Source organism: Saccostrea echinata, unplaced genomic scaffold (assembly GCF_033153115.1).
Source record: "Saccostrea echinata isolate AGI-Se365-2 ecotype Australia unplaced genomic scaffold, CSIRO_AGI_Sech_v1 ptg000054l, whole genome shotgun sequence".
In the NCBI taxonomy this organism is placed as follows: Eukaryota; Metazoa; Mollusca; class Bivalvia; order Ostreida; family Ostreidae; genus Saccostrea; species Saccostrea echinata.
This window is the reverse complement of record NW_026889803.1, coordinates 58,802,605-58,827,366: the sequence shown is the minus strand read 5'-3', so window position 1 is coordinate 58,827,366 and position 24,762 is coordinate 58,802,605. Positions and strand designations below refer to the sequence as shown.

The window sequence follows — 24,762 nt, the reverse complement described above, 5'->3', positions numbered from 1 at the left end:
ATTACAGGACAATAGCCCATCAGGAATTAAGCCCAAATGGACCCCCTTCCATTTTTTTGATGTATCACTTTTTTTTCTTTACCTGAGAAAAATATTACCTTCATTTCTCTTGAGAAAAGTTTATTATTTACCTGCATTCAGCCACATCATCATTAAAAGACATCTTAAAAGAGTTTCAAATGTTTCAAACAAAGACATGAGGTGTTTAAATTCTCTTGCAGATGTACTTTTGAAAAGCTGGGAATGTTTTTAAATGGTGTAATGGTATTTTGTTTTAATCAAAAGAAAGTTGAGATTTCGGTGTACTTGGAATACAAGCATCCCTCTAACTCAAGATGAACTCTGTGAGGTGTGAAAAGAATCAAAGAGAAATTGGGACATTTTTTCATGGCTCTATGAAAACATGTTAATCTTGCAATCTAGGTTCCTATTGGTGGTTGGTTTTATTGTGCCAGGTATTCAGGGGGAATCGGTTAGTGTCATTTCTACGTGGATTAGGTGATCGTTCAACACATCTCTCCAGGTCTTTTTACTCCCAGACAAAAACAAGCTGTGGTTCTTCAGTCTGAAACAGACGGACTGCGGACTTGGGGCTTTAAATAGCAGACGACACTTCAGAATTTTACCTGTACATCTGTGACAGCCAAAAGTGATGCCACATCTTTATTTTTCAATGGCGTTAAAGAGCATGGTAAGTTTACTCCTTTTAATCATCAATTTATTTGAGGGACATGAGGACAAAAAATATATAAAAAATTATCTTTCCCAACCTTTTCTTTCTGGCTATATGATTTTTTAAATTTTAATTTGAAAAGGAGAAATATTAGTAGATTAATTCTTATCTAAGAAAAGTTTTTTAAAGAATGATGAGATACAAATGTTTGTTTCTTGGAGGTAGAATCTAATCATATCATTGGAATTCTTGAAATCCTCATTTTGATGGAATTTGTCCTTATTCATCAAAAGACGTGTTATTTCTACCTGAGTGCCTTTGATAATAAATCCACCTTCTGCTTGCCATGTTCAACTCTCCGAAATGGAAATTGGCAAAAGTATTGAAAGTTCAGCAGGTCACTTGTTAAGGTACAAAAACACCCTGAAGACTTGGTATATATTTTCTGTAGATTTTTGGATGTAAATATAATTAAGTTTTTATACCTATATACCCTAAAGAGTTCAATTCTTTATGGCTGTAATGAATGTTTCAGATCCATTTATTTTAAATATCTTCAGCTGGTAATAATCCTTTTTATTCCAAATCTTGGCTGTTTTCTATAATTTATGCCAATGTGAGAGAAAATTTCTCACACTTTTTGCGTGCACTCTCGGTGTTTATCAGGCGATTCTGGGTGCTTTGAGAGATTGAATTGTTTGCGCTGGTCTAGGAGAACAAGATCAAGAATAAAGTCTCTTTATGACTGCCCCCTGAAAGTCAGCTTTTAAATTCCTGTATTTGGGTATTGTACTTGAAGAATCCACATCCTGTATTTAATAACAGCGATCACTACACAGATTCTCCTGCGTGGCAGTATTACTACACTCTTAAATATCAGGCAAGACATGCAAAGCCTGGAATACTATACCTATGGAACCTGCAATGAATGCAGGCCCATTCTTTTAATCAGTCTTATTTTTCAGTATATCTTCCATTTTTTTTTTTTTTTTTGAATTTAAGAATTTTTACAGGTGTTCTGTCTTTCTGTTTTGTATACTTGGATAGAGATGCTTAAGACAAGAAATTGCAAAACAAACCTTAAAAGTGATAACTAACAAAATTCTTTAGGGAAAGAAGAACTTTAAGATATGGTAAGGTAATATTGTCTTTTTCTCAAGGGAATGCACAATTTTGGAAGTTTTAAGGTTATCAGATTATAGTATGCCAGAATCCTGAATAAATTGTTGTACAGAATTTCGTTACATTTGTCATAAGTAAAATGATTCTTACACAACTACGAGATGCCTATCTTCATTGGAAACTTTGTAGACAATCCCTTCTCAAGTTAGGTCACAGAAAAAAAGTACCTGCTGAATAAAACCTGTGATACTTTGCCAGTTTGCTGGAATCTGATCTGGTAAAAGATTTCACAAGAATGTCTTATTTAATTCAAGCATGAGAGAAAACAAAGGTGTTTTAAGTCAAGAATGTTTAGAGAAGTCAGGTGTATTATATAGAAAAATGTCACATAATATGCCACAGTGATAGAAACCCTGCACATGTATGTAATTTTGGTATGATAAGAAATGGGCGACATTTTCATGAGAATGGCAGAGAGAATCATTGGTACTTAGTGGCATGTTCTAGAGAATCATAATTTGTTTGTATCTCGTGCTAGCTGGTGCAATTTTAAAAATGAGATAAAAAAAGTAAAATACTGCACAAGGATATAGTCGTTTCATTTTATATCTGTAAAATATGATATTCTCATTGGATGGAGGGAATCGTATGCTAATTTGGAAATGGTTTCATACGTACATGTCTTTTAAAGTCATTCAAAGGATGAATCTTGGCATTGATTCCACAAGAAAATAAGTTAATGATATTAAAATTAATTCTACTCTCAGAGAAAACACATTATGATATGTCTGCTAAATAACTAAAATGGAACTTTTGTTCTGTGGAATCTATTTCTGGAAGGATTGAAGAAGATAGAACACTCTCCTATAAATGTTTGGAGTGTCTTTAAATGCCAAGAGAATTCAATGATAAAAATGTAAAGCTATAAATTTCTTGCAATGTTTCATCATATCAAATGAAATGTTCTGTGAGAGGTAACAACATTTTCCTCCCAAGTATTCCTTATAAACTGCACTATATTTGGCAGTTATTATTATTAGCCTCTTAGAAAAGATTTAGATTCTCATGGTAATGCTTTTTTCTAGTCTAAAGAGAGGGTTTTTTTTCACATGACTAAATGACAGATTGAAAAGTTTGTTGTTCCACAAAGACTGTGTTTTGTTTCGACCATACCAATTTCCCCTGTTAGATGCCAAATCTGAAACGGTTCACACAATGCCTGGGTGACAATGGCTGCCGTTCCCAGGCACTTCAAGCTTTTGGCCGTAACAGGGCGATCCTATTACCATGGGACAATTTGACAGCAGCCTCTATTTGGCTAAGTACTTTTCTTTAATGCTAAAAGATGGTGAATTTTAACTTACAGACTTAAAAATGCCACAAATTTTTTGCTTTTAAATTTTAGATGAAAAGTCATTGATTGAATTTTTTTTTCAAAACTAAAGATTAATTCTACTTTAATTTGTGGGTTTTTTTTTTTTTTTAATTTTTTTTGGCTCTAGACTTCCAGAGAATATTTGTCTGAAAGATAATGCCTTGAATCAGAGACTAGTTTTCAGTTTTCTGGTGTTAAAATTTAGTTTGCCATTTAAAGAGAATGGGTGCCATAAACCGGTATCTAAAGTCTTAGAGAACTTTGTCATTGGACCTCGTACACAGACATAAAATCAAAAGCATTGAATCACAAGAGCTTATAAATCAAACTGACAATGGTTTATGTATGGTAAATAAATTTACAAATTAAGATCCATAAAATGGGTTTCCATTGTGCCATTTATTTTCAAAGACTGTTTAATGCAGGGATTGCACTTGTGAGATAAACATTTTAAAGATTAAGAACTTAATATATGAGAACAGTATTATGTGCATGTAGAGTGTTTTAGACCATTCTTTTAAAGTGAAGTCTCTGTTTTTTTATCCACTTCAGGAAACTGTTGTCCACAAAATAGATTTTGAAGTCATTTGTCCATGTGACAAAACGCTAAGATATCAAGATGATGGGGGTGTATATTTTGTTCCAATACTAACAGTGCTGACAAATATACATACAGGGTAGTTGGATTTGGTTCTGACCATGGCATGACATCAGAATTGGGTGACTAGGTATCTAGTGACTGGGTTAGTCTTATCAGTAATCAGTTTCCAAAAGAGTGGGTGTTCAAGGAATCACAAATCTTTATTGTTACGACTTTATTCCCCCTGTATATTACACGAGTGACTCTGTCGTATCTTTCAAATACTCCAAAGTTAAGGAGAAGTGTCCCCAGATTCTTACTCTGTCATATCTTTATCCTGGAGTCCAAATCAATATGCCATTAATCTGTCCTCAGATAAAGTTTTTCTTTTTAAAGCAAATTGATAAGAAAACTAAGGAAGCAAAGTATTTTGTTAATAAACTGCATAACATTATCTCAGTCCAAGAACTTGGAAGTTTAAAAAAGAGGAAATTTTACTCGTATTGAAGCTCACAAAAAGAAAGAGGCACCACAGGTGAAAATTTGCAAGGTAACCAAACCAGTCTGGGTATTTAAAGATTTCAAGTTGTAAAAGATGTGAGAATTTGGGTGAGTCTTTAAATAAAGGTGCCGATTCCTAAACACGGGATGTGAAAAAATGACATGACTCACAATGACAAAAATTACAGTGTAGTTAGCTGATGTAATGTGCGGTTTTTCTCCTGATTTGTACTGGTAATAGTTATACCAGACTGCCAACAGCAGTCATTGGTGGCTCTTATTGTCTTCCGTAGTGATGAAAATGACCAATACCAGAAAGATGGGAAAACTTTAAACATGGTAAAATACATAATTGTCAAGCTCAGGTTTGTAATACATTGTAAAAGGTATATGACCAGCAAGAAAATTGGCAAATTTTTCATGAGAATTGAATGGTAACAGCAAAATTTCCCATAAAATTTCAGTACATTTCGCTTTTTAAGCATCAAGGCACCGTTCTGGTCGCGACGTCGCTGCTTGTCACGTACATCTTAAAATGGTGTTTTAACAAGGGACATTTTATGTATCTCTGCTTTTAAAGAACTCAAATTTATCATGATTCTATATGACATGTAAGAAAAATTGTTTTTAATGGACTTAGTTATCAGTTACAATTAGTGTTTTCTTATCTGAACTTATTATAGTCAATAAAAGTACCATTCTGTTTATTTAATTGGTTAATGATTGTTTTGATAAACAAAATTTTACGAGTTCTTCTTCCGACATTTATGTGCTAATGTTTTTTTTTTAATTAATGCTCATAGTGTTAATTAGACAGATTTTAGAAATGTTTAGTTTACAATACTAATTGTTTGAAGATTTATGGCTCACTCTCTAAACAAAAAAAAAGAAGAAAGAATTTGTATTTTCTGGATAAGTTTGTAACAGTTCACAAGGAATTAACTACAACATTTCTAACGTTACCTAATAGGGATGATTCATAGTTGAATAAATTCATAAATTTTGGAGAAATCTATAGTTCCAAGCTGGTGCCATCAAGTATTGACTTATTTGGTGGGACATGTCCCAGGAAAAAAAAAGACAATTTGTGAATAATATCTGTGAAACATGTTACCACTTTTGCAGATATTCTGTGGAATGTAAATTAGCTTATGCTCGGTGGGTTAATATTGGATTTTGAACACATGATACATATAGCTGTAACTGAATCATAAATGTCTGACAATTTGGGGCAAAACAGAGAATAGCAAATTTACCATATTCCAAAATTTTCTTAAACAATATTAGCTTTCAAAAAATATTTATTTAAGCTTTCTTGAAAGGATCTTTAAAAATAATTAAATGAAAGTTGTCATTTTTTTTTTAATTGATTTTTTATGAATGTTTAAGAGGATCAATATTTAAAAAAGAACAACTATCATTACTGAGAAAAACTTTGTTAGTTCAGGTGGAAGTCTACAAAAGTAGAAATTTTTCTCTTCATCTGCCGGTCATATCTTCTGGTACATGCATATTTTGTGGACCATCTTCTTAGGGTTCCAGGGCTGTTAACTTCAGAAGTTTTAAATCAAATGTTGGCTTCTACTTTGGGCCGCGAGCCTGGAGTGTAGCGATCTGTAGCCAAAATTTAATAAATGTGTGTTTTTGGACTCTGACACGTATGTGCCTGGAGTCATGAAGACCATCAAATTAGAAGAATTTGGAGAAAAATGCGTGCTTGACTGATTTACCCCCCAAACAAAAATAAAGAGATCCCGTGTCTTTGATATTCAGGCAAAATGATTCATAATGCCATAAAACAAGATTTTACATTTCACCCAGTGCTTGTGTCTTTAAACTTGTTTCTATTTAAGTAATTGTGAAAAAACTTAAGAAAAATTCCTTGGAGGAAAATCAACTCTAGACTAACAGCTTGGACAATTTGTCGAAAACTTTCCATATGCTTTTTGATGCTTAATAGCAATTTAACCTTTTTTGATATTCCAGCATAGAGTTTTATAAATGTTTTTACATAAAACAGAAAATTAAGGGAATCTTCTTTTTTAGACAAAATGATGGCCCCAAAATGACCACATGCACCATTTTCAATGCAATTTAATTTCTCACTACACAGTTACCATTCTTCTAGAATTTGTACCTTGTTCTGAAATTCAGTTTTCTTGATGGAGTTTAGATTTTTTTTTTTAGGTATGGGGGTACATGAAGCTCCAAACATGTCGTGGTCTCCTAGATAAATTCCTGATAATTGGCCACAGTTTGGTCCAGGTTTGGTGCTATCTTGCAGGTGTAGCTAGCTAGTTCATGTTTGTCTTGCCGTCTGCTCTTTGCACCAGATTTCCTGTAGGTGGCCATTTTTTTCTACCTGATACTTGAAAAACTAGATAAGCAGGATGATTGGAATTTAATTTTGATATTGAAGTTTTAGGAGTGTCTAGACCTGGGTTTGCCAAAAAGTAAGGTGTATTTAATTCTTTCCTTTTAGCACAGGAGGAGAATTCCATTTTAACCTTAAACAGGTTTTTTAAAGATACATGTATCTTGCTGTGTTAATTTGTGAGGGGGGTAATATCCTTTTATTAATATCTTGTATATAGCATGGCTTTGTTTTAGAGTTAAATGAATTACTTTCCTAAACAAAAATCAATTGTAAAGCACTTAAAATGATGGCAAATTTGCTTTCCAGTAATAAACGGGCAGGAGATAATTTGCTCTCAGGTGTATAAAGATTTAAGACTGATAGAAGTACAAAACCACTAAACTTTTGGGAGTCCTATAGTTTAATGTCCTTTGCAAAATATGGATTTTCTTTTTCCATTTATTGAAGATGAGGAGGTGATAAATTTGCTTGTCATAAGAACCGTCTAAGTCAGTGTTTTTGATAATGTTCCTTTAGATGGGAAAGGGAGATTAGTGGGAACTCGTCAAAAGCGTTTGATCAAATTGATAATGTTTCTTGACTTTAAATGGAGAAGACGTAATGTCGTGTTTACAGATCAGGATAGAACTGTCGAAGATAAAGGAGAGGTCTTAATTTAATAATCTCCATGTAATATTCAATCAGCAGTTCATAAAAAAATTTGTTTACCATTGTAATTGTTAAACAGATTAATTTTGTTTTTTGATTTATATTGCGATAGCTCTATTAGTGAGTTGGTTGTGGTTAACGCTGTATAAGTAAAGTTCCGAGATTTTGGCTGTTGCGATTGTTGAGATACTGCATTTAGGAAGGATGTAGGTACATGTTACACGAGAGATGCTTATGATGAGATCGTGAAGTGTTAAAAGTCATCGTCGGCCTCTTGATGGCTCGTACACTGTCATTCCCAGTTCCACTCTATTACAATGACTGTACAATATTTTATGCACTCTCATGCTTTAAAGATTTTTTTTTCCCAAATCAAATTAAGTTCCTTTTCATTGAAGGTGTCTGAAAAGATTTAGGCTTGAAAATTTCTTCCTCAGACGCAGTTAGGTTGACATAATTGCATTCTTTAAAAAAGTGATATTGTAGAGTAAGGAAATAGGAAATATTATGCTATTAAAAATATATTGTAATACTGTAATTTAACTTTCATGTTGAATTTGAGAAGGTTTTATGAATTTGAGCCTAATTCTCCAGAAGGTCACAAGTTTGTTAAATCATTCTCATCTAAGTACTGTAAATTGGGAAAACGGGAAGAAATGATGTTATTGACAGTTCCAGTAGGACATTATATAGTCCATCGTTCTGTCTTACTACGACTTACTTATAAGACGGAACATTATAAAAGTTCCTTGTTTTATCAAATAAAGTTTTAACACCTGATGGGCTGTACTTTACCTGTATGCTTCTAGTCAAGGTTTATTGAAATACTAAAATTAATATTTACCATTGATTCAGCAACTTGTCTATGTTCAAATTAACAGAAAAAGTGTTTAGTAAACTTAATTATTTAACAATGAAAATTAATAATCAACTGCTTAAACTTTAATATAAACTTATTTCTGATGAACTGCACAAGACTAGATTTGAAATTTGCATTAAGGCAGATGAAACATGGTTTAATTACGCATCATTACTAGATTGACATCATAAGAAAAATTCCAACAAATGAAGTGAAAACGGCATGGAGTGTCAATCATCCATCATGTAGGGATATGATGAATGTGAAGTTGGATATGATCGGACAAATATAAAATGATGAATTTGAGAGGAAAGTTCTGCTAAATTGGAATGACATACTATGAGGTGGTCATATTTCAGCAATGAGACACTATGTTATGATGTCATTCAAAATTAGCAGCTGAAAAGGATTTAAGATTTAATTCAAAAATTGTTACTAAGTAAGAAAAGTTTCTCAGAATTTCAAAATATTCTAGAATTTCAACAAGGTGTGAAGTTGTAATTCCATATTTCTTAGACAATCCTGTTAAAGCTCTGTCAAGCGTGGTCAACCACAATAAAAAAAAATGACACTTGGCATGATCATAAAACGTAAAGCTCTCAAAAATAAAAGATAACCAAAGTTTGAAAAGATACATATTTCCTGTGCCCTACAGAGACCTGAATATTTTCAATGCAAAACAAGGAATTAAGTCTCCCTATGAGGAAATATTTTTATCAGAGTTTTGAAATGAGTGGAACTAAATTCACAGACCTCACTGCCATTCTAGTGCCAGCAATTTCTTCCTAGACTCCCTTTGGTATGTATGTGTATTGCAGATGTAAAGAAACGTAGACAGTTAATGATGGGCTCTATCTTTTTATTACATTGACAGAATTTAATCAAATTTCAATATTTTTTTATTGGATTCCATTTAAAACAAGGAGAGCCAATGTGACCTTCTTGCACTCTGCTCTATGTATAGGGAAATTTTCTATGAATGATATTTTGATGTACTGCAGATATAGCTTGTATATCAAAATATACATAACATTTTATTAATTTCCATATTATTTACTGCATTTTTGTAAGAATAAGGAAATATTCATTCTAAGAATTTAAACGTAAGGAGATGGAAGAATTAAGGCATTTTGTAATGAGGTCTCATCTTGTTTAAAATCATGAAGGCAAGTATTTATTTTGTAAGGTATGGGAAAATACTAAAGACAAATCATTTGTGAATCATATAAGAAGCAAATTTGATCTTTTTTTTTGTAATTCCTAAACAATGTCAAAAGTTGACAATATTGGAGGGGCGGGGTTATAAATGGGTGTACGGTGGAATTCTGATGAGGGTGATGGACCTATCTTGTCATAACCGTAGCTGGCACAGAAAATACTGCATCTCCATACACATCAAACATAGGTAAAAAATGTCAACTGCCAAAAGCATAGGAGGCGACCAAACTTTAGACCAGCATGATAAAAGTGGGCCCTTGGGGAGAATTCTTCTCTCAGCTGTGGAATCGTGTGCTTTCTCAATTGTCATGTGTCGGAGCTGTCTTGTATGGAGTCAATGATTAATTTCTATATAGCAGAGGTAGGAGCTAGCACACCCCTCCAAGTTCAAGGGGTGGCATTTGTATTCTTACTTCAAAGATGTCAAAGGGCTTTTTGATGCTGTGCTTTTTAAGTCAATCAAAGCAATTTCTACTATTGCTACATAACTTTATATTAAGTTCTGTTAATGCAGTAAGACCTAAATATCCAGGTGAGGCAAGCATCATGTCGTCAGCAAGGAAAGGTCAACATTTCATGTAAAAACCTCTCAGGTGTAATGATAAGTTTTCAGGAGTAATTTCCCTTTTTTCAGCTTTGTTGACCACTGTTGGGTGTATGCTAAAAGTATATTAGGCTGTTTACCTGAATATATAAATAAACAAAATGCAGAATATTCTGTTTCAACTGTTCAGGTATTTCTAACCAGGGGAGATGGTTATTAACAGTTTAGGCATCAGACACATTAAGAGCTCCACTCTGAAACCATGTCCTCAGGCCGTACAATCAATCCAATAGGTTAGGCACCAATTAGTCTTTGATGGTCACAGAAACTTTTACCTGAGTCTTCTAGGAATTAGCTCCAAGGCACATCATGTAATTTGGCATTAGTTTTGAGGGTGAATGCTTTGGCTGTTAGTGATGACACAGGAACTAAGGTAATCAATTTCTACGACCTCACCTGAGTCGAATGACAGAGTCAGTTTGTGTTAGTAGAGTGACAGAGAAAGAGCCGTGATTGTTTTCAGCTTCTCCGTACCACATGACCACTTTAAATTCTGTGTACCTACAAATGGGCCCTATGTATTAACTAGTGGATATATCATTATATTACTTGGACATTTTTTTCACAACTAATGGTTAAAATGGTTAGTACTTTCATTTTTTATCACAAATTTTTGTTCTTCAAAGGATAGTAGATTTTTGGATTTTAATCTTGATTTTAACCTTTGAAGAAAAATTCTCTCAATATACAGAGTTGTATTGAGTTATAGATTTTAGTTGGGTTAAGACTTAATTTGGATATGTATCCTGTTTTTCAGGTGTCATTTTCACCTGAGTTGTTTTCCAAAGTAAAGTTAAAAGTTTTCACAAAATAAACATAAGGTATCCTCAGAAATAACATCTCTTTGAGAAATCCATGTCTTAGTTTTCAAGTCAAGTTTCAGTTCAACATGAATGCACCACTACCTCACAAAAGAATGATATCCCAAGAACTACCTTTCAGGTGTGGTGTACACTTTATATATACATACATATAAAAAACACTTTCTCCATTTTATTATAGTTTGACACATGGCATTTCAAGCCCGGAAGAAAATCCTGAAACAATTTCTTAAAGCAGCTAGATTTTAGTGGCATAATTAATAACTGAAAAAGAATTTTTAAGAAATGCCAATTTTTTTTTTTTTTTTTTTTTTTTTTTTTTTTTTTTTTTTTTTGCATTTGTAATTAGAGAATTGTTGTCATTAAAGTTCTGTAAACAATCATGACAGATTTTGAGGCAGATCCTGTTAACTCGTAATGCTATGGTAAGAAATACAAAGTGATCTTGACTAATTACGTCACATGTTTGTATATTGAAGTCGTAAGGTGGTTGTGACTCCCGATGATATTATCCAGGATCTCGATGATCTAATGGATTTTGAGATGTTACCGACACTATATATTAATCCCTATTACAGGCGTATGTAGTACCTCTGTGTTTTATATTTAGCAGCTTATTACATTTTTTTGTCACAAGATGTCATTGTATTAAGAATAGAAGCAAGCTCTCTCTCTCTATATATATAAATTGCTAGATATATAATTTGAGAAAAGTGTATTTTTGGTACAGTTAAATACTGGTATATCCAATGATAAAAAAATCAATACATTTCTATTCTTTGATAAACATTGTGTAATTTGAGGGGTGCTTTCTTGTTTTCTACATGCACAAATTTTCAGGAGACATTCCATACATGTACAATCTAGGAGACATTCCATAACATAAGTACCATCTTAAAATATTCACCATGTGTTTATCTGCTGAAAAATAGTTCTGTAAACGACATGAAATTCTTTGTTCAGTCTGATACGCTAGTCCTATTCATTTTTTGGCGTCAACAAGAAGGAAACACTTGTGTTTCCATGGGTGCCATTTTCTATCCAACGAGAGTGGATGCCATAAGCAGGAAACCTTTGCGACCATTTAAAGAAGAATGTAAATTCTTCTTCCATACTTAGTACAAGTATGTAGAGAGAATGTGTGTTCCCCAGATCTTGTGAAAGTCCTTGTATATCAGACCATTAATCCTTCCTGCTTACCATCAGAATACAGTTAGTCAACAAAAGGAATTAAGTTTTGCATAATATTGGATAAAATAAGGATATGTCACTCATTGGCAAGATCACCCTTTTGAAATTCGTAACTCAAAATCATAATGGTGAGTTTTGCAAAATTTTATAATCTAATTAACTGGACAAGGATGAAAATTAAGAATGATTTTTTTCTCATTTTCAATGAGTTTCAGATTTTGAAATGGAATCCTCTTTTTAAGTGAAAGTTAATGGTTACAGACTAAATTTTTAGGAAAGAGGTGGAACCTAAGTGGTTTTATAGGAGATTCTCTTGAGCCCCTTGTATCCTTCTCAGCTGATTTGAACATCCTTCATTCTGTTGACCTCTCTAACAAAATTTTTCAATGCTTGAAATTCAACAGATACGACTCGAGAAGTTGGTCTTTTTTAGCTTCATAACTATGTAAGTTTTGATTGGATGTTAGTCAATCTTGGTACATCTTGCGCGTTGATGATTTTAGGACATGTTGGTTTTGTGAAGTGATAATGGTGATGATTTTTTATGACTCTCTTTACCTGCTACAGGTGGAAATTATTGATAAAGTATAGATATACTTTGAACTGAATGCTAGACTGATTAGAGACTGTATTATTGAGGGATGAAATTCAAATCTCAAGTAGATAAAATTCAGGCACCAGTGCAAACACGTACTTATATGATGTACTATGAAAGTATTAGTGGGAGATAAAGGCTGCGGTTAGTTGTGCGCGATACTTGGAACGGGTGACTCGTCTATCGCGGCTGTCAAGCAGTGTCACAGACTGTCGTTGATTCAGCATCACACACATAATCCATCCCCCTCTTGAGTGTTACATACGGCGGCCGGTCTGCAGATCTCTGTATACTTGGGTCACTGCTTTCTAAGGTCTTTAGCCCACCTTGAAAAACTTTCTCGCCAATTTACATCCTTTAATACTGACTTTATTGAATGCACTCATGTGCAAATGATGGACTGTTCTATTGTTTTGCTTGTGGAATAGAAGTCTTCTGGCAGTATGGTAGGTTGTTTTTCAATCCTTTTTTGGAATTTCTTTTTTTTTTTTTTTTTAATGATCTAAAAAGAAGCAATTATTCAAACAAGGCTGTAATTTCTTCCCCAATTTAACAACAAAGAAAGTATGCCATTAAAGGAAGAATGGGAAAAGTTACTTTCTTTTCTTATGCATGTAAGCTTTTACCAGGAAATCTATGTATAAAATTTTTGTAACATTTAGCTAGAAGACATTTAGAATATTAGTCGTAAAGTACTTCAAAGTGTAACTCTATCTATTAACTTTCCTTCCTTCAAAGTTATTTACATCCATGTGTATAAAACGTGCCAAAAAGGTTTAAACAATCCCCAAAGTCTAGGATTTTTTCTGCTGTTGGTTGAGGGGATACCATTGGTTCTTATTAAATTGTCGGGATCAGATTTCTGTGCTTTATATGAATTCTAGCTTCCTTTTCTGCCTTTGTTACCTGAATGGTCCGTGTTTATTTGGACGTCCAATACTTACTGAAATTATTTATGATCATAGTGGTCATGATCCCAGAATTTTATGTCAACTGTTAGATTTTAAGTGATTCTAAATTCAGGAAACAATTTATTATTATCCCCATTATTGAGTCCATTATTGGCAGATATATAAGTAAGTAAGGAAGATATTTACATAAGATGAAAAAATGATCAAACAATAATCAGAAGTATAAACATAGCATTACGCCACACCTGTACGCCAAATTCCGTTTTTATTTAATCATTAACAGACAATTTAAACAGAACAATATGTTCTTTTTACTTCAGGAGAAAAACAACATTTATTGCTTCCAATTTCTTTTATTTGTTTGTACATGTTTATTTGCTTCTAAAAGTTAATTTCTTAATCTGGAAACAAAGAACAATGTCGTTCTAGTAACAGGATGTAGGTAAGGGAAGTTGGACTGGCTACAAAAACGAGAGGAACAGATAATTATAGGAAATCATACGGACCTCTCTGTCGCTTAGCATAAAATCTTAATCCATCTCTCAGTTTATAAGCTTGTTAATAAACACTTCAGTGTGTCGAGATGTAGTCTCATTACCTAGAATTCTCAGATTTGGCCCTAACAAGAAACAGAGATTTAAAAAAAATCTTTACATAAGACATTGTCAGAGCAAAAAAAAAAAAAAAAAATAATTAAATAAAAAACAATGCATTCTTAACATACGACATGGTAAAAAAAAAGTTTTCAAGTTCAACAATGGCTGAACACTCTGAGATATTGTGACTTCTATTACAAGATGAAGATTTTTTTTTCTGTGTCCAGGACTTTTTAGTATACCTATCACTGAATATATTTAAATTGAAATGCAATAGTTCCACTCTGATAAAGATATTTTTTATATTATTTGGTGTAGAATTTAATTTTATTAAAGATTATAACTTTTTTTTTGAGCGAGTTGGAAAGTAGAAAACTGCAATTACAACCATATTATTTTTTGAGTTGTTTTAAGCAGCAATTCCACTTTGGTTAATGAATACTTGAAACTACAATAGTGATTTGAATGATTCAAAAGAGATAAGTATTTAAAGTCCTTCAAAATTGTCATGTCTATTTTCAGGATTACACAACATCATCAGGGCCTCTTGAATCATGTTGGACAAGGGACGCAAAACTGGAGAAAAGGTCGCCGCTGATGAAAAAAAACTAAAGACCCGTGGGAGAAACCGGATCTGTAAGCAGTGCAAGTTCACATGCACTGATCCCAAAGACTTTCTAAATCACCAGAAATACGCACATTCTCAGGAAAATGATCCTGATATACTTAACTCCATAAGTAAGAGACGGAGAAGTTCTAACAGCATTAATTGTAACAGTCACGTCTCACTTGTGAAAAAAATAGCGACCCGATCAAGTGTTTCTCATGACATTGATGACAAACCAAAATCTGATGACAATAAAAACCCCGATTTAAGTGCCTTCCAGGACACAGAAGAGTCACTTTCTCCCGTGAATAGTGATATCCCTGATTCTAAATTAAACGAGACCTCATATTCTATGAACAAAGAAAATTTGTCTGTTGACGAAAATAAAGGTGACAGTGTAAGTGACAAGTTAGAAAAACTAGAGATGGATTCCTCAGAAGTGGAACGTGCCAGTAACTTTGGAAGTGAACATGAAGAACAAGATGAGGAAGGGAAACTCGTAATTGCAGAGGATGACCATGCATCAAATAAAACACCAACCCGTAGTGGAAACATTCAGAATCGCACTTATGTCTGTAACCAGTGTGAGTTCAGTTCCACAAGTGCCAAAACTTTCCTACATCACCAGAAGGATGAACATCAACCTGACATCATTATATACGAGTGTGACATCTGTGAATATGCCACCAAGTATAAACAAAAGTTACCTCGTCATCGAAAACTTCACTTCACTGGGAAAGACAATAGCAGTTTACTGAGTCCTTACGATTTGGATGGCAGTTTTAATGAAAGCAAGGATAGAAGTGGAAGTTTTAGTGAACTAATGAAGATGGATGAACATGGTCCTAACTTTGTTAGAAACGTTGTAGATGATGATGACGATGATGAAGACGAGGAAGAAGAAGAGGATAATCTACCTCAGGTCGAGTCCCATGAGTTAGCACCCATATCTGATGGCACACCTGTCGTGGAGAAGAAGAAACGCAAAACCAGACAGGAAGTGGATCCCGGAAAATATTTTGAAGTTCAGGATGACACAGGAATAAAATACGCTTGTTCAAAATGTGGCAATGTGTACAAGTGGAGAAAATCTCTGAACAAACACTGGAAAGAGAAACATTTTGGTGACATTCCTGATTCTAGTGTTCCACCCCCTGGGCTTGCCAAACTCAACAGCCTTACTCACATGCAATATACATATAGATTCCCTACCTCAAAAGGGGGCGACCGTCTGTCACCTTCATCTCAAAGTCAAAGAAGTGAAAGGTCAAGGTCAGAGACCCCAGTCAGTATGGTGGAGCGTTACCAACCAGGTGCTGACCTCATGGAGAATAGCAGCATGTCATCTGTTGTGATGCCTCGCTTCATTGGACCGTTCATCACAGACAGTATATCAGTCAATGGAGGTGACCCCTCACCAAGCAAACCTGAGGCCTTGTATCCAAGATCCATGATAGAATCTAGTCGTGAACAACCCATTGACTTCTCTGTCAAAAAGGAGAGTGATTTCAGTCCTTACCTGAAGGGATCCCACTCTTCTCCCTCCATTAAAAGTGAACATGCGTGGTCTGAACAAACATCTAGTCTTGATCTCAGTGGAAACAAGAAAGAAGATAGTCCTATACTTCAGTGCAATAGATGCTCCTTTGTAGCAAAAACTTTAGTAGACTATAGCTCTCATATGACTTTACATTTGAACAAACGAGCTTTTAAGTGTGCAGAATGTCAAGAACATTTCAATAATGTCGAAGATTTGAACAAGCATTTTGGAGAAAACCATTCCGAGAAAATCCACGAACACAAGGAAGCTATACAGAAGATTCCTCATGGATTGCAGCAAACATATCACCTCCTGAAAATGCCACTGAATTCCATTGGTTCCATTGCCGTATCTGAAGCATCCACTTCTGGACCCAATGAACCTAAGTATCTGAAATGCAGCATGTGTCACTTTGTTGCTAAATGGCCAGCTGAACTTCAGAAGCATGCCGTCTCCCACTCTGAGGAGCGACCTTTTGTTTGCATGGTCTGTGGCTCCACCTACAAGTGGAAATGGGATCTAGTCAAGCACTTCGAGAAAAGCCACAATTCTCTGACCAATCCATACAAGCGTAGAGAACAAGGCAGCTCTCCAGCTCCTTTGACCACCAAACCTGACCAGAATTCCATGATGAAATCACCCCCAGTGCTCTCCCCTGTCACAGGATTTCCTGGTGAGCGGTATCCTATGACAAGTATAGCGGCAGCTCTTATAGACACTGACACATTCCAGAAAAGAAGTGTAGATAGCTTGTCCTATGAGGAACCATCTAGGAAGAAGAGACGTCTGTCAGATACTGATATGCCAAATCTGATGGACCAGTCTCAGGCAGATCGTCAGGAGTATATCACAGCAGGTGCTCTCAGTTATGACAGACATGAGGATTCCAGAGGCATTGAATCAGAAAGTGAGGACTCCCAAGGAAGTCTGAAAATTTCTGGAACTTCTGCTCTGCGGGACATGGAAAACCTCATTCCTCCAGAAGATGAGATGGGAAATGATCCAAATGAAATGTTTGGCACCTGTTCCATCAATCCTCAGACCCAGATGGCTGTTATAAATGCAGTTAAGAAGAGAATGGACAACGGAAAGCAAGCCAGTGTCCCTTCTAAGCCTCGGCCAAATGACAAGGACAAAAATTCTGATGTACTTCTACCTTACAAGTGCCAGATATGTGAGTACAGAGCTAGATGGCCATCTGAAATTACTCAACATATGAAGAACCATTCTGACGAAAAGCCTTACCACTGCCCTAGATGTAGCTACAAGAGTAAATGGAAATGGGATGTGGTGAAACATCTGAAGCGCTGTGGAGGAGGTACCATAAGAGATGTCATCGACACCAATAAACTAAAGAAGCACTCGGCACCACCCAATGTCACAGTCATGCCTCAGGGATCCTTCCAAAGACAAGGCCCAGGCTCACAATCAGAATTCATGCAGAAGAATATAGAAAGTCGCTATGCACTGTCATCGGTGGCAGAAGCTCTTGCAAGCAACAACAGTGCAATCATGTCCATGGCTGAAATGAACAAAACTGGTTATGATGATTACGAAAAGATGCTGAGTCTGTCCAGTAGCCAGCAACCAGTTTTTAAGAGCATCATTAATCAAGGAGTATACCACTGCTTTGAGTGTCCATTTATTGCTCAGAGTCCTGCAGAATTGAGACGTCATGCTGTACTTCACTCAGAAAACAAACCATTTAGTTGTGTTGTATGTGGATACAGCTCCCGCTGGAAGTGTGACTTAAAGAAACATATCAGAACCTATGGGCATTATGACCAGACCCTGCAATCCAGGCCTTCCTCTCAACAGACTTCCTCTGGGAAATTCCAATATCAGATTCCTCAAAGGGACATTTACCCAGAGGACCAAGACTCTGAAGACAGAACCTTATATAAATGCAATAAGTGTTCATATTCCACCTTCAAGAAATATTCATTTGAAATTCATATGAAAACCCATGGTGATATGAAAAAAGAAGATGCTTCTTTGGGGAAATACAACTGTAAGCAGTGTGACTTCCAAGGAACCGATCTGATTTCCTTGCTCCAGCATAAGAAAACCCATGCTGGCAAAGTTACACCCACTGAAGGTAACAATTCTTCACTGGACCCATGTGCTGAACAGGTGTCTAACAGAACCTTGCAGAAACATCGCAGAAAACCTGTTCAACAATTTCGTTGTCCTAAGTGCCCTTACACTTGCTTCAAGCGATCTGGCCTTACTATGCACGAAGCTATGCACCAGCCTCGAGGAGACGATGCCCTGAAATGTTATTACTGTGACTATAATGTCTTCAGCAAAGGACTTCTTGTTCAGCACATGAGACTTCATCCTGAATTTGATCCAAATGAATGTGGTGAATTTGCTGAAATTTTAGAGAATAATGACTTTGATAATATGGACACAGAGGAATATGAGTATCTTCATAACATGAATGAAGATGCTGATGAATACAACAGCATGATGGATGAGGACTCTCGACAAAGTCCCAGTGATCTGAACAGCTCAGGTTCCAGTATCAAAGCCAGGGAGAGTGGTGCTCTGGATCTCTCCAGCTCAAGCTTGACTTCAATTTCAAGTGAATCCAAGAGAGTTACTGGTGCCACCACTTGTGAACCACCAGAGCCTACTAGTTCATTGATGCCGTTCCCTTGTGAGTGGTGTCCAGCCAGATTCCCTAACCTCACAAAACTCTATCATCATGCCAGTACTCATCATCCAATGGAATTACGCATGCAGGAGATGGGAGAGACACCAAGCATGGCCCTGCCTACCAGGATGAGTGATCCTTACCTTGAACGACAAAAACGTATGCAACAGAAACAAGAGCTTCAAAAACAAGAGTTGGAGCAACAAAAACTCTTAGAGCAACAAAAGTTGGAGCAACAGCATTTCCAGCAATCCATACTCAAAAATGCATTGAATCAATCAAGATATCGCCCCATTGAGCCCAAACTTCCATTTTCACTTGCAGAAAAAAAACCTAATCCTGTGTACAGTTCTCCTTCATCATCAACTCCAAGCACCAGCACTTTTTCCAAGTTCTCACAAGATGCTAACAACAATAAGTCTGGCATTCCAATTTCACAATCATCTACTCTTGTTGCTCGAACCCTGCTTGAAAAGGCCAGAAAATCGACCAGCCCCAACAAGAGAGGAAGATCATTCCAATGTACCAAGTGTTCATTCACGGCTCCAAATGCCGTCACTTACCTCCGTCACATCGAGAGACATGGCAGTAACTGTAGACACACCTGTAGATTCTGTGACTACAGCATAGACCGGCTTAACCTGCTATACCAGCACATGAAGGGCACTCATGGGGATCTCTGGAGAGGAACACCAGAGGAGAAGATCAACCTGACGTCCGGATCAGGGAGCAAGGTTTACCCTGAAGACATGCATTCCAAAGGACCATCAACTCCTGATGAGAGCATGAACAATAGTTTGGATGGTTCCTTCACTGGGTTATCAAATGATAGCCCAGACATCAGTGACGAGGCTTACAATTTTTCCATGAATGAGATCAGAGTTTATCATACAATGGCAGCCAAGGGACAAAACCCAGTCCTGATCATCAAAGAAGAAACAACATGGTATGGCGTACCCATTCAGGTCTGCACCATCAATGGAAGAAAGAGCTACAAGTGTCCAAAGTGCATATTTGTCAATGGCAATCCCAATAACACAGTAAGTCATGTTAAGCTTCACAGCAGCAGCAAGAGAATATCGTGTGAGAAGTGTGATTTTGGAGTGGACAACCTTAGACAGCTTGAAATCCATTATGAATGCCTCCATCCACAAAACCCTATCTTCATTGAACGGTCACCAAGCAAAATTCCATTTGTACCGGAATCCAGCAACTCTGTAGAGGAGAACAACAACTCTGTCATCTGGAGCAACCAGACACAGAAAACTTCCAACCTGATCTTGCCGACCTGCACCAACTGTCCGTACAAATGCAGGACAGTAGAAATGCTTCAGTACCATCTGACTCTCCATAATCTGGATAGAGAATTTAAATGTAATTACTGTGAGTTTAGTGTGGACTCGCAAAACCTTCTCTTAAAGCACCTGGCTGTTCACAGAGAACCATACGAACCAGACCTGAGCCAGAATGAAGAGGAAGAAATCAAGGCAGCTAACCAGACACCCACTAGTCAGGACAAGTTCCTGAGCAAAATTGACCTAATGCCTAAGGACCTTCAGAAGGAAATGACATCTGCTGAAAACAAACTTACACCACAGACTCTAAAGACCGTTTTGAATAACTTGAAGAACAGCACTGGCAGACTAAGGTACAGATGTACTAGATGTCCCTACTTCTCTTTCTGCAAGAACAACATCAGCAAACACCGTAGACAGCACACTGTCAAGAGTAAATTCAAGTGCCAGTACTGTGACTACAGTGCTACTAGAAACTTCTTGAGACAGCAGCACATGAAGTTCCATGAGAACAGTGCCATTACTAATGCAAAATCTACTAAATACCATGACATTGTCTTGGATCCCTATGATGAAGAGGGATTGAAAGCCTTGAGCAGCATTCAGACACCAGAATCTACTTCAACCAATGGAGAAGATAACATAAAAGATTTCTCAGATGAAAATAATGAGAACACTGAAGAGACTGATGCCATGTCAGAAGAAAGAGACTTTGATGAAGAGATGGCAGCTTTAGAACAAGCTGAATTTGAAGGCCTGGATGACAAGAAAACTTCTGATATAGAAATGGAAGGGCAGGATTCTGATGACAGTCTGTCAGAGATGGACCCCACTGCTCTCCAACAGCAGATGTCAATGAATCTGTCAGGAACAGTGGGCAGTGAAGATAAGATCCGCTATACCTGCACCCAGTGTCCCTACAAATGTAACGCACTCAGGAGCTTTAAGTGTCATATACACATGCATGGTTTGAATAAGAAATACATCTGTGATTTCTGTAACTGGAGCGCTGACCGTCTCAATCTCCTGTATCAGCACCGCAAGGTCCACAGCAAGATGCCAAACTACAACTCCTCTCCTGAAGACATTGTCTTCCTCAACCGCAACTATGCTCTCGAAAATGATGCAAAAGCTGTGATGTCCCCAGAGAACCTATCCATGGATCAGCCAAAAAAGAGCCCCAGCCCAGTCGATGAGAAAGCTCTACAGAGAATGTCTGATCGTCAGTTCAGTGGAAAGAAAATTTACTGCTGCAAATTATGTCCTTTCTCCTGCAACAACAAAAATAGCTTTGCATATCACAAAAACCTTCACAAAATAAATGCACGCTACACTTGTAATCAGTGTTCATACAGCATTGACCGCTGGAACCTCCTTGCCCAGCATATAAAACTTCACAAGATGAGCAGTAGAGAGGAACTGGACAGAAGTAATCACCAAATGAATGTCTCCAGCCCTGAAGTGGAACCTCAACTGTACTTCAATGCAGAAGACAGCCCTAATGATAGTGAAATGGAAAGTGAAGAAGAAAAGCCACAAGACTGGAAGTGCAGCAGGTGCCCTTTCAGCTCAGGTAGCCAGGAGATGCTGTGGGAACACTCCAAGCAGCATCATAAGCATGGGAAGCATAGCTGTCCATACTGTGACTTCAGTGACCAGCAGGAACAGAGTATGGTGGAGCATGTCCAGCTCCATTTCCCAAGCACCAAACTCGACCCCGAAGCTGTCCATGCCATGCTGGCCAAACAAGGGGAGAAACTTCCTCAAGCCCCTGAAGTTCCTGTCGTCAAGACAACACCAAAAGAGGCTAAGAAATCCAAGTCCATGGAAGAACCATCCACTGAGTCGCCGCTGAAATCCAGGACCAAAGTTTATGTCTGTCCGTACTGTGAGCGTGAATTTGATAAGAAAGACTTGATGCTTAATCATGAAAGACAGCACCTGATTGGATCCAAGTATTAACATTGTGTGTTTTAATGTTATACAAGATTTCTGTATTTAGTAAGAATACAAACTTGCCTTAATGTTAAGAGGTGCTTTACTATTGTGCAATTTATCATACTCATTTTGGAGTGCTTTTAATCAGGAGATTCTAGTTTGATGGTCATTTCAATATCATAACAACTTTTTAATATTAATACATTGTATACACTACAAAGAACACTTACTTATGCAATAATCAATGTATAGCAATTTAGTCAAGTAGTCTATCATCATCAAGTACTTGTGAGTATTTGTTTCGAGGGATATATTTTTGTTCAGGAAGTTAATTTATTTTTATGTATTATGTGTGTGGTAGTGAATATGAGAAATCAAGTTCAGTCAAGTCTTTCACATTGTGTTCAAATGAAGTCCGTGAAAACAGATTATCATAGTATTTTTAAAACTTTGGTCCAAGTGCTTTTAAAATAATGTAACAAAACCCATGCATGTTTAGTTTATGCATGTAAGTTCAGTGCAATGTTCAGTTTTCAAGGCCTAGTTAAGGCTTTCAGGAAATCCTAGTAATAGATAGGAACCAATTTATCACTTTTCCACTACAATATTTGTACATACTGTTTGAATTTGGTATTTGTATCAATATTTTATGATGTATTACTTTTTCCTGCAGACAGCAGTATATTTTGCGTATATCCACTTTTAATTAATACATTCCAGTGTGGTAAAATCACAGATTAAGAATATTAATCATGTGATTATTTTTTGTTTTGCTTAATATATGTATTAATAGTACTATCTATGCACATACAATGTACTAATTGTTTAAAATAAACAAATGATGTCATTTACATTTATACGAATTATGAATAGACTCCTTGAAGACTGTTGATTTCTTTGAAGTGTATTGGAAGCCAGTTTTGCACAAACTCTGAATTCATCAGTATGCTAATAGTCAAGATTAAATGATAATGAAATGTTTTTCCTGTGACACAATGTTAGATTTTTCTCAGTTTTTTTGTTGGAATTGGGTAAAAAATGGAAATTGTCTTCCATGAATTTTCTTCCAATATTGTGGTTCAAGGGGAACAACTCTATATTTTTTTTAAATGTTATATATTGACTATGCAAAAATATTGTGCCTTATGGGGAATTTTTTCAGTGAACAAAATATTGTATAAATTTGTTCAAAGAATATATATTTTTCTTTAATTTAAAAGTGTTCTGGAAAATTTTTCATGGAGTAGTTTTGTTTGGCTGTTGCTTATTTTCATGTCTGCTTGATATACTATAATTTTGCTTTCTTTTTTAAATTTGTATCTAGACTTGAGTTTTATTATTACTATTTTTTTTTTTTTGGTACAAAAAACTAAGTTATTCTGACACGGAAACTCATTGAGAGAGATGACTAACATGCTTAAGTAATACCTTGTCGTGAACGCACACAAATCAATTGTTATGTTCGACTTTTAACCAGGGGTGACATGCACATTTCAATGTCACCTAAAATATGTTGACTCCTTAACTTAATTTGGTTAATTAATGGACTTCTTTATCTCGTTAGTAATTCCCCCACTCATGTCTCTCTCATTGCTGGTTTCTGTGTCAGATTTCCTATAGTTCTGTACGATTAGCCACTGATTCCTGGTGCTATTTATAGTGTAAGAATGTATTCATACTCTTGCTATTTATAGTGTATGAATGTATTCATACGCCATGCATTTTATGAACTTATTATCAAACAAAATTTTATCCAAGTTGTCCCTTTTCATTTTCCCCCCTTTGTTTGTTTTTTTTAATGTTTTTTTCATTTTCGATACATTCAAAAATCATGTTCAAAGTTATTAGACGTAGTTGCTAGTTGAAGAAATCTTGTTCAGAACATTAGAACAAGTCCAAGCAATGTAACAAGAATTCTGACTGAAGCTTCATTATGGGATTATTTTTCCTTGAATATAAACATACATTATAATTGCATGAAATGTAGACTATTTAACCACATTTTAGTTATTGACCTATTTTAGAGCATTTTTTCTTCTTTGAAATATTATGAAATAAATAGAATTGAAAACATTGATATGTATTTTTTATTTCTGAAGAAGAAAGCAGGAATTCATCTTTGGTCCTACAATCATCATTATCTCTCATCCAAGGATGCAGTTACGTCGTTAATTAAAGGTTAGTGATTGAATATCTGTAAATGTCTTTGTGTGTTAAAGCGGACTAAGCTTGCTGTACAAAGACTGAGATTGGGCATATTTCAGATATTCAGTCAATAACCTTTATTACATATTTTGATAGTATTAATACATATAGTCAAACCTCGTTATCTCGAACTTGAAGGGACCGAGAAAATACTTCGAGATAACCAAGGATTCGAGATATCCGGGTAAAATACTTAAGGAATAAGCAGTTGGGACTTCAAAATTACTTCGACATATCCAAGGTATTCAAGATATCCGAGTTCGAGATACCGAAGTTCAACTGTATTTTCCACTTCATTCATGAAATCTCTCTAAATTTCTGGTCATAAACGTTCTCATGACATTTGACTGCCAGTTCAATGGATGGTTGTGACATCAAATGTACATGTATGTGATGTCATGAAGAAAGGAGCTCAAAAGTAGTCCCTGAGAATTTACATTGTGGGCA

At 35.8% G+C, this 24,762-nt stretch overlaps 1 protein-coding gene across 3 annotated transcripts; it reads left to right on the top strand.

Moving 5' to 3' along the window:
* The first annotated feature begins 513 nt into the window (after positions 1-513).
* On the top strand, positions 514-24,185 carry LOC133171757 (uncharacterized). Of its 3 annotated transcripts, none has more exons than XM_061306556.1 (2): positions 514-691; positions 14,594-24,185. In XM_061306556.1, exon 2 carries the CDS (start codon positions 14,626-14,628, stop codon positions 22,132-22,134), a length of 7,509 nt encoding a protein of 2,502 aa, XP_061162540.1. In that variant the 5' UTR covers positions 514-691; positions 14,594-14,625; the 3' UTR covers positions 22,135-24,185. The 3 variants fall into 3 exon arrangements, with proteins under 3 accessions (XP_061162540.1, XP_061162539.1, XP_061162538.1); XM_061306555.1 differs by lacking the exon at positions 514-691 and adding an exon at positions 11,822-12,097; XM_061306554.1 differs by lacking the exon at positions 514-691 and adding an exon at positions 12,855-13,010.
* The last annotated feature ends 577 nt before the right edge of the window (positions 24,186-24,762 follow it).

Excerpts from the sequence above, each read along its gene's own strand:
- LOC133171757 (XM_061306556.1), top strand. The coding sequence starts at position 14,626 with ATGTTGGACAAGGGACGCAAAACTGGAGAAAAGGTCGCCGCTGATGAA.